This window comes from Geotrypetes seraphini, chromosome 1 (assembly GCF_902459505.1).
Source record: "Geotrypetes seraphini chromosome 1, aGeoSer1.1, whole genome shotgun sequence".
Lineage (NCBI taxonomy): Eukaryota > Metazoa > Chordata > Amphibia > Gymnophiona > Dermophiidae > Geotrypetes > Geotrypetes seraphini.
In genome coordinates, this window is record NC_047084.1 from 36,965,698 (window position 1) to 36,983,705 (window position 18,008).

General features: G+C 41.1%; 1 protein-coding gene across 6 annotated transcripts in view; it reads right to left on the reverse strand.

The window, feature by feature from the left end:
- MAST4 (microtubule associated serine/threonine kinase family member 4) overlaps window positions 1-18,008 on the reverse strand; it is a 924,748-nt gene that overhangs the window by 56,630 nt on the left and 850,110 nt on the right. For all 6 annotated transcript variants that reach the window (XM_033929923.1, XM_033929917.1, XM_033929952.1 and 3 more), the window contains 3 exons: window positions 17,321-17,459; window positions 13,829-13,961; window positions 8,626-8,791 (listed from right to left, as the gene is read on the reverse strand). In XM_033929923.1, the coding sequence (XP_033785814.1) occupies window positions 8,626-8,791; window positions 13,829-13,961; window positions 17,321-17,459 (438 nt within the window). The remainder of the gene's footprint in view (window positions 1-8,625; window positions 8,792-13,828; window positions 13,962-17,320; window positions 17,460-18,008) is intronic.

The window sequence follows — 18,008 nt, forward strand, 5'->3', positions numbered from 1 at the left end:
TAAAAATCAAGGGGATACAGATTTTTAGACAAGGACAGACGTACTTTAAGATACAAAGGGTTAAGGGTAGAAATACAAAAATGCATAGGATAGAGAGACATGTAAGGGGAAAAAACAAGGGTGGGAATCTGTCTGCAAAAAAGAGATGGATTCAAATGGAGGGTCATTTCATAAATAATGCACACTATTTATTTATTTTTTTTAATTTACATGTTTTTTTTTTTTTTCAAGTATTTCTTTACAATCCTTCAATATAATCTCCCTGCTTTGCAATAACCAAGTCCCAACGTCCGGGAAGCTTTATTATTCCATCCAAGACACCGTTTTTGTTCAGTTGTCGAATGGCTCAGGTACCAGTGGAAAAAAGCTCTTCCAGCGATGCAAGACGATGTCCATGCATAGGTTGTTTCAACTTTGGAAAAAGGTCGAAGTCTGGTGAATTCATGTCTAGACTGTAGGGAGCATGAGGTAACACCTCCCAGCCGTATTTTTGTAGTTATTCAATGACGAGTGGAGAGCTCCATCTTCCCCATGGCCAAAAATATTTCGACAAGCTCAATCAAAAATCAAACAAATGATGATTTTTGCTTATGATCATGAAGGCATCATCACTACAGACAAAGTTCCATGTGGAAGAAGTGTCACAGCAGTGTATTATCGTGATTTTTTTGTAAAAAATGCACAAAACCCGACCTCAGTTGCTTCTTCACCACAACGCTCGCCCGCACATAGGGAATGTCGTCATTGAAAAACTACACAAATACGGCTGCGAGGTGTTACCTCATGCTCCCTACAGTCCAGACTTGAGTCCATAAGACTTCGACCTTTTTCCAAAGTTGAAACAACCTATGCGTGGACATCGTTTTGCATCGCTGGAAGAGCTTTTTTCCGCCAGTACCTGAGCCATTCGGCAACTGAACAAAAACGGTGTCTTGGAGGAATAATGAAGCTTTCCAGATGTTGGGACTCAGTCATTGCAAAGCAGGTGACTATATTGAAGGATTGTACAGAAATACTTGAAAAAAATAAAATAAATAAAACATGTAAATTAAAAAAAAAAAATAAAAATAGTGTGCATTATTTATGAAATGACCTTCGTAGATCCAATATTACTTGATTTGAATGGGTTAAAAATAGTTAAAGATCTTAGGCGTCTTTAAATAAGAATGTTTTAAGACTCGACTAGTGATGTCTCTTCCCGTAGGTATGTAGGCATAGAGTTCTATAGTTGAGGGGTCGTTACCAAGTAAATTGTTGTATGAATGGTATTTATTTGACACAAGGAGGGTATCTGAAGCAGATGCAAACATGATATACTAGCCAAGCAGCTAGGAGGCTGACAACAATCACAGTGGAATCCATCTGCATCTATATTTAAAAACTAATACAGATGTCTTTTAAAGCGGCTGATAGTATTGAAGCTTCCAATAAAGATAAAGACACGCTTACCACCACCCTTCAAGAGGAGGTGGTAGGTGCAGCTGCCCCATCAACAGTGCTGTAACGCAGCTGCTGTCAGAAGAAATTCTGTGGTAGTGCTCCCCCTATTGTCTAATCCAGTGTTCTTCAACCTTTTAACATCTATGGACCGGTGGAAATAAAAGAATTATTTTGTGGACCGGCAAACTACTAGGACTGAAATTTTTAAAAAACTGTTTCCGCCCTGTCTCCGTGAGCTCAGTCCCCGCAAACCATCTGATCCCATCTGCATAAGCCTCAGTTATGATTTTATATTGAACGTATTTTATTAAAGTATAAAAAGAAACAATATTCTGTACAATTGCCATTTTATAAATATAAATATACAGAGCAAGGACCAACAAAACCCCTGTCTCTCCTCCCCTTCACATATATCCCCTCTACTATCAAGAAAACTGAGTAAGCCAAATTATTACAGAATGCTACACAGACATATCATGCTAACAGAATACCGCAATCACACATGACAGGAATAGTGTTAAAGGAGTGCAACTAGGGCAACTACCCCCTGGTCAGAGAGAACCCTAAGCCAGCTGGAAGCTAAAGAAGCACTGCCTGGGCTTTGCAGTCCCCAGTTAAGTCTAACACCAGCTCTAGCAGGATATATATTTCAAATCTGATATATTCTAATCACAAAATAGAAATAAAATGAGTTTTTTCTACCTTTTGTTGTCTCTGGTTTCTGCTTTCATCTTCTTTTCACTCTCTTCTTTCCAGCATCTGCCCTCTTTGTCTCTTCAATCTAGCATCTGTCCCCTCTATCCACTGTCTGCCCTATCCCCCTTCCATATGGTATTTGTCTTCTTTCTATGCCCCTCTCCCCTTTCCATCCAGCCTGTGCCCCCTCTCTCCTTTTTACATGATTCATTCCAGCTTCACTGCTCTCTTCATTTTTATCTCTCCTATACCAGATCTAGCATCTTTGTCCCTCTCTGCTTATTTCACTGCTGACCCTCTTCCCAGCATCAATCTCTCTACTTTCTCATTCCTGTCTCTCCCATTTCCCTCATCTGATCTCTCCATTCCACCTTGACTCCTTCTCCCTCCTCTAATCTCCCTGCCAGCTGTTTCCTTCCTTTTTTTCCTTCTCCCTTCCCTCCTCCCCCTGTCCAGCAGTAACTCTCTTCCCTTCCCTTTCCCTCCTCCCCTCCCAGAAGCATCTCTCCTTCTCCTTCCCTCCAGGTCCAGTAGCAGCTGTCCCTTTATTTTCCCTTGTCTAGCAGCTTCCCAGACACCTTTCCCTCCTCCCCTCCCAGCAGCATCTCTCCTTCTCTCTCCCTCCAGGTCCAGTAGCAGCTGTCCCTTTATTTTCCCATGTCCAGCAGCTTCCCAGCCTCCAATAGTGGCTTTCTCCCCTCCCAGCAGCTTTCCGTACTTGCCAGTGCAGTGATTCACTAAGGCAGCCTTGGGTCCTTTGCTGGGTCGCACCGCCTCTGAGGAAAGAGGAAGTTGCATCATCATAAGCGGGCCGCAACTCAGCAAAAACCCCATGGCTGCTTAAGTGAATCGCTGCGCTGGCAAACACCGATAGCTGCTGAGAGGGAAGAAAGCCACTGTCGGAGGCTCCCCATGATCTTGCCGGCCCTGCGCGGACCGGCAGGAAATTTCAGCTCGTTGATCTCGCCAGCCTTGCGTGGACTGGCAGGAATTTTCTGTGGACCGGCACTGGTTCACGGACCGGCAGTTGAAGAACACTGATCTAATCCCTCCCTGACACATCCCAGTATCTTAATTCCTCACCCAGCACCCCATGACATCTGATCCCCATAATCTGATCCAATCTCCCTTGATCAAACCCCACCACCAAGCATATGCACCTCCTCCTCAGGGGCCTGGGTCCTACCCAGGGGTCTCCACTGTAGTCAAGTTTCAAGTTTTATTACCATTTGATGGATCGCTTATACAAATTTTCTAAGCGATGTACAATTTAAAAATCCACTAGTTAGTGGTCTCACATACAATTGGATAAAAAAACCAACAACATACAAATTAATTAAATCCAATGAGTCTAGGTAGAAGTAGAACCTTCTCAGCTCCTATCTGGGACTGCACTGGGATCCAAAATAGCACAAGTGACATCTAACGATATTTGGGGGGTAGGAAATGGGAGGCACATATGCCTGGCAACCTCAGTTTTAGACTTCAGGGGGCAAGGCTTAAACTGGCAGGATAAGATGACAGGGGAGGCATTGAGGGTGAAGGTTATCATAGGGGTATCGGGGTACTCGCGGAGATCAGATGGGGGTGAAAGATGTCAGAGGTTGTGCTGCTGCAGCATTTTAAAAATGTTTTTATTTACTAATTTTTGATTGGGCCCCCAACAAATTCTATGTAGTGGCAGATAGCAAAGAAGCAGGTGTGCAGTGCTGTGCAGTAAAGGGATAATTCTGTCTAGATCACCTAAAGCTAGGCACTGGGATGATGCACACAAAGGGCAAATTCTGTAATGCAATTCTAATCTAATCTTTATGAGTCACTCTATGCCTAATTAGGTTCAAGGCAATGTACAATTCAAATGATAAACAAATGTATAGAAGAGTAAAGGAGTAAGGAGACAGTAAGCTAGGGGGAAAAGGAGTTGAGTCTTCTACAAGGAAAGTATAGTGTAGACATCAGAAGTATAGTTTACATTGATTGATGATATGATGTTCACTGAGTTAGAACAAGCTACTGATTGTCAATGGAGTATATTGCGCAAGTCCAGAGTTAATTTTAGGCATGAGCACCTACATTGGAACAATAGCTGGTATAAGCACTTAGGACATAACAATTGATATTCTACAGTATAACCTATGCGTGCAAGTGCAAAGCACATCCCTCCCAGGTTCACACCTCCCTTGCAGTTGTGTGCTATATATTTTTTCATGCGCAATTTGCAGAATCTTGATTCAGGGCCAATGCCAATTATAAGCAATAGTCATCAATGCCAATTAGCAGCAATTATCAAAATTAAACATACATAGAAACATAGAAGATGATGGCAGATAAGGGCCATAGCCCATCAGGTCTGCCCACTCTACTGACCCTCTTTTACTAAAGCCGATTACTGCAGAAGCCCACGTAAATCACACTGAAGCCCTTTGGGAGTGCTGTCACCACGTGGCAGCTGCTAGTGTGGCTATAATTTGTGCATAAAAGATTATAAAATTAAGGAGCATTTGTCCTATGCAGGGTGGCATACCTCCTGCATTTACTGCACAGTCTTTGCACTTACTTTGTGCTAATTTCTGTACCTATTGCAAACATTTACTACACTTTAGTAAAAGAGCTCCAAGTCTTTTGATTGATTGGGGGTGAAGGGGTTTCTTTTTCTAGCGTATTAAAATATAACTAGGGTCTACAGTACACCTTTGAATTCTATGCCTGTGCATTCAATTTGCAAGATCTTCTACAAAGAAATTTCATTCCAGGGATTCAGCTAAAGGACCCCCTCCCCACCACCACACAAATTAACACAAGCAAATGAATGCGTTAAATATTTTAGTTCAATCTTAAGAGAGTAGCACCAGCAAAATCTATTTGTAAATAATTCAGACGGAAGGCAGCACATATAAAATCATTAAGGCCTCTTTTATTGTGCTCATGTTTATTTCATTTCCAGACAAAATGCAAGTGTTTAAAATGATTGAAAGCTCCTGTTTTCACAACCATGGGGGGTGGGGTGGAATGACTCTGTCAACTCTCCACATAATCCCATGCAGGCACCATAGAGGTACAGGAAAGTCAAGCTGGGAGGTGTTCAACAATTCAGATAAACATGCTATCAGAGAGATGCACATATACTCTCAAACATTCACGGTCAAAGGGTTTTTCCACATAATCTTAGGCGCTAGAAAGATGAAGCCCATGTTTTCAAACTTTTCCCCCATTTTACCAGCTACATCCTATTAAGAGTAAATTACTGCCTGCATGAAATTTACCTGAATAAACGGAGATAGAGCTGAGGGTGTTCCCAAGGCATGATTAAGCTTTAACAGCTAGTGATGATAGTCAGTGATAGACATGTAAAATAGTCCTGATAACTTTAGGAAAGCAATTGGACTGACTCGAGTTATCTGGACAAATTTATTCGGGTATATTCAGCACCATACTTATCTGGATCAATTCCACTGAATCTGTGGTAAAGCTGTTTAACTTACCGTATATACTCGAATGTAAGATGAGATTTTGGAGCCAAAAAAATGGCCCAAAAATCCAAGTTTTCAAGTTTATTATAATATTTGATTAATCGCCTATTTCAAATTCTAAGCGATGTACAGTTAAAAATTACAGAATAGAGGGAAACAGACATGACTAACAAAAACTATTATTAAACATGGGGGTCTCATCTTATATTCGGGTCAGCGCCCACCTTCCCCCCTTCCGGACTTGTTGCAGGCCTCTGCTAGCCTGATGTATGACCTGGTGGGTCGGTACTGGAGGCTGACTCTGACAATTTTGTTTACCATCTTCCCACCTCTCCCCGCATACCTTTTTGAATGCTTGGTGGTCCAGCGGTATATTGGGCAGGAGTGAGGTTTCCGTGCTCCTGCCCCGTGCTGAGCCTCTTCCAGAATGGCTGTCTCACATTCATGTGGCCCAGCAGTGTATCGGGCACGAGTGAACTTTTTGCACTACAACCCTGAGTTGCTCCCTGAATAGCTGCCGCCAGTTCTTGCTAGACTCATGAGAACTGATGGCAGCCATTCATGGAGCAGCACAGGGCCAGGCAGGAGTGCAAAAAGCTTGCTCATGCCCGGTACAAGGCTGGACCGTGAGAACTCGAGGCAGCCATTCTGGGAGGGGCTCAGTTCAGAGCAGGAATGCAGAAAGCTCACACCTGCCCACCAGGGATTCAAAAGGTATGCGGGGGGGAGATGGGAGGGAGGTAAAAAATTTGTCAGAGTTGGCTGGGGCAGGAGACTGGAGGGATCCCTGCTGTTGCAGCCTACTACTGAACTACCAGGTCATACAGCAGGCTCAGTGGAAGCCTGTAGGACATCGGGAGAGAGGAGAGGGGAACAGGGTACAGGGCAGGGAGGTGTTACAGGGTGGAGAGTGTGGCAGGGCAGGGAGTGAGGGGGGCTGGGTGAAAATTATAGCTGGGCAGGGCACATGAATATTAACCCTCACCCTGCTTATATTTGAGTCAACTTTTTTTCCTCCTTATTTGGGGAAACAGGGCATCTCGACTTATATTCAGATCATCTTATATTCGAGTATATATGGTATTTACCGCTTGGTGGGATTTTAAACATTCACCCTGCTGTGCCATAAGAACATAAGTGTTGCCATTCTGGGAAAGACTGAAGGTCCATCAAGCCCAGTATTCTGTTACCAACAGTGGCCAACCCAGGTCACAAGTACCTGGCAAGACCCCAAAGAGTAAAACAGATTTGATGCTGCTTATCCTAGGAATAAGCAGTGGATTTTCCCAAATCTATCTTAATAATGACTTATGGACTTTTCTTTTACAAAATTATCCAAACCTTTTTAAAATCCTGATGCTTCCTTAATAAAAATGATTAAAAAAAAAAAAAAGAGCCATAGAAGACAAGTTGCTTCTGAGCAACAATGCCAAATAAATTAATTAAACGTTGCTTGAAAAAATATTTTCTCTGGTTTGATTTAAATTTAGTACTTAGTAGCTTAAATCCTTGCCCCCTAGTCCTAGTATTTTTGGAAAGAGTAAACAAGCAATTCTCGTCTACCTGTTCCTATAAACCACTATTCTATCTCCCCTCCAAGATGAAGAGCATAAACTGCTTTTTAGCCTTCCCACATAAGAATGTTATCCCATCCCCTTTATCATTTTCATTGCCCTTCTCTGTACCTTTTATAATTCCGGTATATCTTTTTTGAGATATGGTGGACTAGAAATGTACAAAGTATTTGAGGTACACTCATACCATGGAGCAATACAAAATCATTATAACATTCTCCTTTGTTTTCCATTCCTTTCCTGATAATTCCTAACATTACTATTTACTACTATTTATTATTTCTATAGCGCTACCAGTCACACGCAGCGCTGTACATTAAGGGCTCCTTTTATCAAGCCGCGCTAGCGGGGTTAGCGCATGCAACTTTTAATCATGCGCTAATCCACGCGCTGGCCAAAAAACTGCCGCCTGCTCAAGGCAGGTGTTAGTGGCTAGTGCGACCGGTGGTTTAACGCGCGTTAAACCGCTAGGGCGGCTTGATAAAAGGAGCCCTAAATTTCTATTTGCTTTTTTAGCCGCCATTACACACTGAGCAAAAGGTTTCAACATATCATCTACGATGACACACAAGACCACAGAAAAAAAAGGAGAAAGAACCAAGCCTCGAGATACTATGAAGAACAGCAAAAAGAGGCAATGGAGATGTCACAGTGAGGGAAAATGAGTCTTTTATTGATTTGAAGTCTTAAAAATATGAAGTCCCAACTAGGACCCAGTTTCAGCGACGATATCACCTTCTTCAGGGGACAATATAAATCGTGTCAGCGTCTCTGTTTCAAGAATGAGGCGCCAAGACACGCAAGACCAGCTTGTAAAAGAGCGGGATGTCATAATAACTTTTTTTTAAAAAAAACAATGTAAAATTTCAAGAATCAAATCTCTTACAACAAAACAGAAAAGTGATTGGACTAAATGGAGAAGAAAGAATATGGAGACGTGGAACTCTTTTATATTTAGAAATTAAGAGGGCCCATTTGTCAACCTGTGAAGCATGGCAATGTGTTTTTATTTACTGCGGACCTGGTCATTTGCAGTGGAGGTTAATCACTGACAGTGACTATCACAGCTTAATAAATAAATCCCTAAACATTGAGTAGAAACAGTTTTCCTAGGTGTTAGAAGCACTTATAGGGGTGGTGTATGCTCTGATTTAACTGAAACAGAATCCTTAGTAATAAACTGAGGCAGCACAAAAGATGATTTTTTCCTTCATATGAGATGGTTCTGTGTTTGATTTCTAGCATATCTGAATAGTCATCAAGTAATTGTTGCTGATGTTTCTTTTTATAGTGTGACAAGGCTACCTTTTTATTTATTTATTTTTTTTTTTGCATAAGTGCAAAAGTCCTAAATTACAAAAATATATGTACGGTATATGAAATTTTGTAACACCTTCATAAACGTGATTGTTCAAAAGAATTCAGTTCTATTTAGTGCTACTTACCACTAATGACTTGTCCAAAGAGCTCCTCTGGCGTATCGCCAAAGAATGGTACACACCCAACCAGAAATTCATAAAGGATAATCCCCATGGCCCACCAGTCCACTGGTTTGCCATAACCTTGCCTCAGAATTACTTCTGGCGCTATGTACTCAGGCGTACCACAGACCTGAAATAGTAATAACATAAAACTGCTAATCTGGTTACAAAATTCTGTTAAAATAAGCAGCTTAAGTATCATTGCCATGTTTTAAAATTATGATTTGTTTTTTTTTATTTGAAGTACTGTCCACTGTACTTGTATGTAACTCTGAGCTTGGATTTGGAAAGCCAAATAAATCTAAAAATCCAGATTCAAATCTACTGAGACATGTCAGAAAGTCCTTGGGGGGGGGGGAGTGTTAGATGATCCACAGATTTACTGAAACTGGTCAAAGATTTCTGATGCAGCTACAGTTCATTCCAGGGGTCATCACAAAACTCTGCTATTTTCAAGCATATGAAAAGCAATCTAAGCTCTTTGGCATGCAGCAATCACTTCCACACAAGCATCTGGTTGAACAATATCACCAACTCAATAATGGGTCTCTGCCCTTAAGATGTTATTTTCTACACTCCTATATAAATTGTGCAATAACAACAACAAGAAGGGGAGACTCAATGTCACACAACTCCCTATCACACACCAAATCTCTGCAGCCATGCTAATGGAACATCAGCTAAAAATACACATACAAATCCTTGTGTACTACATTTAAGACACGTTTACCTTAAGTAAGTTTTACAGTGAACAGATTGTGGGCAAACGGTAATGAGGCATGCTTTAAAGGAAATGGGCCATAGCTTGAATTTGAGCACCCTTGATTGTACAATGCATCATGACTTCCAAAAGTACTCTGCAGAGACTTCTGAATTCCTTTATAATAACAGTTTTCCATTCGTCTTTTTCACTGTCTCTCTTGCAAACAATTAGATCGTTCATCTTACTAATAGACCATAATGCTAGGGAGACTGGGAATTGGAAACCATCTGTAATGCCCCAGGAAAGGTGCTTGCTTACGCACCAATGGTTCCCATATTCATTTCTTGAGACCCACAGACAGGTCTGGTGTTTCAAGGTAATCAAATAGGCACATTAAATCTAGCCATTTGGTCAAATGTAGCTCATGAATATTCATCGCGGATATCCTGAAAACCAGACCTGGGAATTACTGCCAAAACAAAATCTAAACAAATTTAAATAGGACAGATGCACAGTCCTCTTAGTTTCCTATCATATAACTGTAATGGGCAAAGGATTATTTCTTTACAGTCACAAATCAAGAGTAAGAACATAAAAACGTAAGAATAGCCTTAGTGGATCAGACCAGTGGTCCATTTAGCACAGTATCTCATTATCACAGTGCCCAATCCAGGTCAGAAGTACCTGGCAAAACCCCCAAATAGTAGCAACATTCCATGCTACCGATCCAGGGCAAGCAGTGGTTTCCCCCATGTCTGTTTCAATAGCAGACGATGGACTAAAAGAATATTAAAGAAATGTGAAAAAAATAAATCATTTAGAAATGAGTAACAATGAACAATTACAAATAGCTTTATTTCAAATTTGGTCTTGGTTCTAAGCAAGAAGGGTGTGCAAACAATTATCAAGGGAAGTTAGAACATAAGAACAGCCATACTGGGTCAGGCCAGTGGGCCATCTAGTCCAGTCTCCTGTTTCTTACAGTGGCCAATGCAGGTTACAAGTACCTGGCAGAATCCCAAATAGAAACAACATTCCATGCTACCAATCCCAGGGCAAACAGTGGTTTCCCCCCACATCTGTCTCAATAGCAGCCTATGGATGTTTCCTCCAGGAACGTGTCCAAATTTTTCTTAAACTTATCTGCAATAACCGCTCTAACCACCTCCTCTGGCAACTATTCTTCGAGTAAAAATATTTCCTCCTATTTGTTTTAAAAGTATTCCAGTGTAATTTATTGAACATTCCCTGGTTTTTACACTAAGGATGAAAAATCAATTTACCCTTACCCGTTCTACACCACTCAAGATTTTATAGACCTCAGACATATTTCCCCTTAACCCTTTCTTTCCTAAGCTGAAGAGCCCCAACTTTTTTAGCCTTTCCTCATTTAAGAGGAGTTCCATCCCCTTTTATCATTTTGGTCACTATTTCCAGTGTTGAAACAACTGCACTGGTTACCTATGCAGTAGAGAGTTCAGTTTAAGATTCTCTCAATCTTACAGCAAATCTTATATCACATTTCCCAAAGGGCACTAAAGGAGTTTTTTGAAATCTATCAACCCAGAAAATGTTTGAGATCTGAAAATGGTATGAAGTTGAATTTGGAGGGTAAGATGTTAAGATTGGGGCAAAAATGCTGTCTGTAGCAGATGCCAAGCTTTGGAATACGCTACCTGGTATTCTGCGATTTTGTGATGGGAGACTGAATTTTAAGAAAATGTTGAAAAACACAATTATTTGTTAATGTCTTCATGTGCTAATGCTATTTGCTGCTGAAGCCTTACCATCCTGTAAATGTTTTTATGGGATTTGGTCTTCTCATCTTGTTGGATGAATTTGAAAGAAGATTTTAATAATGATACTGTTAGTTAATGTTTTTATTGCGTTTATTCTGTTGAAACATGTTTTAATATTTTTAATATGTATGCAGGTAATTTTGTAAACCGCATAGTTTTTATGTGGCATATAAATTTTTAAATAGATAAATAATATGCTTTTAACCTTTTCTAATTACACTCGTATCTTTTTTGAGAAACAGAGACTAAAACTGTGCACGTTACTCAAGGCGAAGACGCACCATGGAGTGATACAGAGGCATTATAACATTATTGGTCTTATTTACCAACCCTTTCCTAATAATTCCTAGCATCCTGCTTCCTTTTTTTTTTTTTTTGCCACAGCCACACACTGGGCTGAAGATATGTAGTATCTACAATGACACCCAAATCTTTATCTTGGGTGCTGACTCCTAAGGTGGACCCTAGCATCCATTATCTATGATTTGTATTATTCTTCTCGATGTGCATCACTTTGCATTTGCAATAAATTTAATCTAATACTATTATTACTACTACTATTAATTATTTCTAGAGTGCTACCAGATAAACACAGTGCTGTACAGAGTCACAGAGGAGACAGTCCCTGCTCAAAGGAGTTCACAATCTAATCAATCAAGACAGACAAACAGGATGCCAGGGAAGGGGTTACAGCTAGCAGGGATGGTTAAACTGGTGGATAGGGTGGTGGGCAGAGGGTAGTGAGGAGAAAACTTATGAGTTGAAGGTTCTCTGAAAAAGGTGGGTTTTTGGTCTATTTTTGAACAAGGGAAGAAGTGTGATGCTGGACTCAGGTAGTTTACTCCAGACATATGGGGCAGCGAGATGAAAGCAACGAAGTCTGGAGTGGGCAGTGGAGGAGAAGGGTAGAGATAAAAGCAACTTATCTGAGGAATGACATTCTTGGGGGAGGCGTAAAAGGAGAGACAAGAGAGGTGAGATATTGAGGGGCTGCAGAATGAACACATTTGTAGTTTAATAATAGGAATTTGAACTAGATGTGAAGGCAGACAGGGAGTCAGGGTAAGGTGAGTGTAGTGAGGTTTGCAGATGATAAGTCGTGCAGCAAGGGGGAGAGGTAGTTCAGTGGGAGACCTGTTAGAAGTCAACTTCAGAAGTCTAAGCATGAGGCTATGAGGATGTGGACTAGGGTCAGAGTAGTGTTTTTAGAGAGAACGGGGCAAATTTTGGTGCTGTTGTAGAGATAGAAGTGACAAGCTTTAGCAGTCTTTTGAACTGGTTAGTTACATCAAGGAGTGCTAGTGAGGTAAAATTCCCAGATATCATAAATGACTGCTTCTTGGAGCAACTGGTCCAGGAACAGACAAGAAGGGGAGCTATTTTAGATTTGGTCCTTAATGGAATGCAAAGCATAGTACAGGAGTTAACAGTGTTGGGTCCACTGGGAAGCAGTGATCTTAACATAATATGAATAAATTTGAGCTGATACCTGGAGTGATGTTACAAAAGAAATATCTATTGTAGAGGCATTTAATTTTTGAAAGGGCGATTATGATAAAATGAGGAAAATAGTTTAAAAAAATCTAAAAGGATCAGTTGCAAAGGTTAGGACTGCAAACCAGATGTGGACGTTATTTAAAAATACCATCATGGAAGCCCAGATCAGATGTAGTCCACGTATTAACAAAGGTGGAAAGAAGAGGAAACGAGTGCCGGCATGGTTAAAAAATGAAGTGAAAATCTTTTAAAGATTGGAAAAAGGATCCGAATGAAGAAAATAAGAAAAGACACAAGCACTGGCAAGTTAGATGCAAAGCATTGATAAAAAAAAGCTAAGAAAGAATATGAAAAGAAATTTGCCAAAGAGGCAAAAACTCATAACAATTTTTTTAAGGTAAATCGGAAGCAGAAACCTATGAGGGAATCTGTGGGACTGTTGGATGATCAAGGAGCAAAAGGGACACACAGGGAGGATAAGGCCATAACCGAGACTGAATTAATTCTTTGCTTCAATCTTTATGGAAGAAGATGTAAGAGATCTACTTGAAATTGAGGAACTAAATGGTTAATTAAATAGTTAAATATAAAACAACAAAACCATGGAAAGATCAAGCTAAATTGTTTAAAAAAAACTTTCTTAAATCAAAATTTACTGACAGGGACAAACCTCAGAGAACAGAGTAATTTATCTCAGTCTTTTCTCTTTACTCCTGATGACATGCAGGTAGGCCATTCTAAAAAAAACAACCCTCAATTTGAATGTTTTTTTTTTCATTATGGATATTTCTCTGCTGTCAACTTCAGTGTCTACTGACTTAGGCCAAAAGGAGACTTAGACTTTTTTTTAAATTATGCCCCTCCACGCCTTTGGCAAGTGAAGGTGTATCCAGAGCTAGGGTCGTATTTAGACCTACATGTATTATTCTGGATTTTTCTGTGTTATTAAATAGCAGTTGTCACTCTGTAAAACAATAACTTTCTATTGGAAAGTACATGTGCTTTTTGAAAGCTAGAATAACTTATTATGTACTAGTAGCACAAGTTAGGCGGGCTGTTAAAAATTCATCATTAAAATGTTTTATTCTATCTCCCACTGCAAAATAATGCAGTTCTTCACATCTTAAGTTACTTACAGGACAGCAATGAAGAAATGAACCTAGCTTACCTGCTTATCCAGAAATTCACGGGCATCCTTTTCAATGTGGCCTTCATATAGATTGGTTGTCATGCTCATTAAACCCACCTTCGAAAGCCCAAAGTCTGTTAGTTTTATATGTCCCATGGATGTCACCAACAAGCTGCAAACCAAGAGGATAATTTTTTTACAGGAAGTCTATAGGCCAAAAAATATTAATTTAGGTGTTTGCAGAACAGCAGTAGTATTCTGAGCACCCTGTAAATAAATATATGTATGGCACAAAATACATCAGAGGAAGCCATTTTAAAGCAGAGAGTATCAATCCCCCCCCCAAAAAAAAAAGAAAAAAAGAGAGTGGCATAGCATAGGGCATTGCACATGCACGTAGCTCTAATTATACATGTCGTTAATGATGATTTTGCTATTTACATATCTAATTGGTAGATTAAATGTTGAGTGAAGAAGTATTTTTTTCTAAACTTCATTGCATGCCCTCTGGTCCTTCACTCCTGGTGGAATTCTGCACAACTGTGCAATACAGAATTTGCACAAAATTCTCCAGGTAGATTTTGAAGTGGAGGCAGTTTACAGAGTGGTGGGACAGCAGCACAGGGTCGTTTTAAGAATAGAGCAGTTTGCAGGGTAGTGGAGCACTTGTGGGGAATAGTTAGGTATGGGGAAATTTGCAGCATGTGGATAAGAGGTTTGAGGTAAAGTTGCACGGGGACAGAAATCAAATCCCTCCTCGCCCATCCCTGGTAGAATCAAACCCGTCTATCCCCGCTAGGAGTCAAAACCGTCTCCGCCCATTCCCGCTGGAATCAAATTCGCCCCGTCCATCCCTACAAACTTCAGAAGTAGTTATTTCATTTAATTATGCTATTGAATTAAAGCTCTGGTAGAGCCCCATTTAAAAAATAAGCAAAAACATTTTATTAATTTGGAAATATTAACTGGGAAGAATATATACTTTGTAAACAGGTTTCTACCAGATCCTCTAATGAAAATATAAATACTCAGCTGATGAGGACCCTCAAGTTGTCTGTTGAGGACTTCCTCTGCAGTTGGCCGGGGGGTCCCTTTTACCATGCTCGGCAGGCAGCAGCAGCGTTCCGGAGTCACAGATGCTGGCATCTCAGTGGCTCATGGATGCTGCCAGCGACTGCTGCGTTTGGTGGAGGGGAGTTCTGGCCATCTCTAGAGGAGGTCCTCTGCTGGCGGTGCTTGGGGATCCCACCAGGCACAGCAAGGGTCAGCAAGTACTTCAACACTGTAGAAATAAAACCAGAAAAGCATTTCCTTTTCTTTTGAACACAATACAAAGACATCTGCTATATACATTTACCAATAAATTCCGTTTTTTACCTTTGTTGTCTGGAGACTTATTTTTCCATCAAGTTGGAAACCAGTTTCTTTATTCCACTTTCCCATCTTCTGTAAATTCTTCTGTTGCTGTCCATTGGTTCCTCCTACCATGGTCCAGCATTTATCCCCTCTCTCATTCCCAGGACCATGTGCAGCGTCTTTCACCCCTGCCACCAGCTCCATGCCCAACATTTCTCCTTCTATTACCCCTCTCCAGCACTATGCCACATCTCTCCCTCCATTCCCTTCACCACTATGTCCAACATTCCTCCATCTTGTATCCCTTTCAATCTGTCCCAATGTTCCCTTTCCACCACAACATTTCTCCCTCTCATCTATACCTCCCTCCCTCCGTATGACCAAAAATTCACCTTTTTTCCATTCCCCATGTACACATCCATCTCTTTCCCTCTCACTGACACACCCACACCCAATTCTCCCTTTCTATCCCTCCCCCACCTCAGCATCTCTTTCTCTCCCTTCCTCCATCCTCTCTCCTAAGTTCATGCCTTGTGTCCAAAAATGCACTCCCTCCCTACCCCTTCAGTGTCACAGTTTGCTTCCCATGCATCTCTACATTCCCCTTCTTCCAGCCAGCATCTCTCCCCCTTTCCTGGTCCTTTTATCTTTCTTTCCTTCCATCAGGTCTGCTCCATCCCTCTTTCCTTTCTATCCCCCCACCCTCATTACCTCCATCCAGAGCTCGCAGAGAGAGCCCCCCCAACTCCTCCTGAGCTCATCTTCTGCATTCCGGTGACGTCACTTCCTGTTTCCAGCGGAGCAGAGCAGAGGGACGGAGAGCGGTGCCCAGGTAACGCGGCCAGAGGAGGGATGGAGTGGGGAAGGGGGGATGTGCTCGGCCTCCACAATACCCACTGGATGGGGGAGGGAAGGACTGAAAAGGACTAGAGCTCCTGCTTGCTTGCCTGCACACTGCACATGACTAACGTGAAGCCTTCCCTCCGGCGTCAGCTCTGACATTGGGGAGATGACTTCCGGTTGGCTACGTGTACGTGTGCAGGCAGTAAAAGACGAGCCTCTTGGCTTGAGCTGGCTCCAACCCCACAGGATCCCCGAGACCACGAGGGGGGTCCCCACAGGATTCCCGTGACCCGAGGAGGCATCCCCACGGGATCCCCGCGACATAAGGGGGAAACCCGTGGGGATACCTCCTCGGGTCCCGTGGGTTTCCCGTCATCCCTTTTCCCATGCAACTCTCTAGTTTGCAGGTTGGTGGGGGTAATTTGGGGGATAGAGCAATTGCAGGGGATAACCTTTTGGATTGGGGTCAGTCTGAAGGATGGTGGGGGCACTTGCAGGAGTACTTTAAGTGGATGGGAGCAACTTGTGCAGTTGGAAGAGTAGAGATTGGGGAGATGCAGTCTCAAAGGAGGAATTCCCTAACTGATATGTTTCATTGTATATGAGTTTCTATGTTATAGAAGCTGGAACTTATTTTCTCACAGAACTGAATGGAGTCATTTTTATTTTAGAAATAAAGTTTCATCCCATTCCATTACATTTTTAGAGTTATATTGCCCCTAGACATTTCTCAACTCCTCTTCTATAATTCTTTATAACTTCCAATGGTTGGAAGAAAAAAAAAGACCCTCCCAAATCTCACATCTGGATTTGAATAAACTGGATGTGTGTGGGGGAACAGGTGGAAATTGCCCAGTGGGGAAAAAAATCATTTTAGGACTATGAAAACTTGCCAAAGAAAAACAGACAGCTTCTTTACTATTAATAAGCCATTTTGCTCCTTTAGTGACCACAGAAAACAACAAATTATCTCTTATTAAAGTAAGCATTCTACTTGAACAGTTCAACCATTATGCAATAGTTCAGAACAGGCTGACATAAATAACAAATGCCTGCCATTTTAGAACCTGATTGCTTTTCACAAGTTGCTTTTCACAAATTAAAAATGCAGGTAAATCTGACAGCCTCTGTTTTCATGGTAAGGCTTATGTCACACACATACTCAGGCCATGATAAAATCTTAGTGCAGCCAAGTAGCAGACAGGACAAACTTGTGATAATCAGCCAGTTGGAAATTGAATAGGTAAAATCCTGCTTAAACTACAACTTTATGGAACCTGAGGATCCCCCAGTGTAGATATCTATTTCAGTTCAGTTGGGCCTTATACATACTTGTCTGGCTTTAAATCCCTATGTACTATTCCATAATTATGGAGATACTCCAGAGCAAGAACTGTCTCAGCAAAGTACATCCGCGCCATGTCTACAGGTAAAGGCCCCATGTTTTTCAGCAAGGCAGCACAGTCTCCACCTAGGATAGGAAACAATTGAAAATGAAGGTCATCACAAGAGGCCATGGTCTAATAATGATTAACACAATAAAACATTTCAAGATTGGGATGAGTTTTGCGAGGGTGATATCCTTGCTGTTATTGGATTTCAAACATTCACAATATTTTTTAAGTGTATAACTTCAGAGAAAAACTATAATACCAGCACCCAGTTGCTTACAAAATAAAATAGCATAACATAACAGCAAATTAAACATAAAAATGTCATAACTGAAGCAAAACCTTATATTCAAAATAGATGCACAGTTCTCTTAAAATGCTGCCCTTCAAGTTATCTAATTTTAGTGTCTGAGAAATGATAGTGCATCTAGAAGAGGTGCTGTGAGAAGACTTCCAGAGACAGATTTTCACTGGTAAGACTTTGCTGGGAAATTGATTGCAACTTGCACAAAGGGAGACCTAAAGTTAAATAGGTAAGTATTTATTAAGTATTTTATTTTATTTAAAGGACTCTGATCACTTAGCAAGAGAATTTAAGGGATAATTTTTTTCTTAGCATAAAAAGTCTC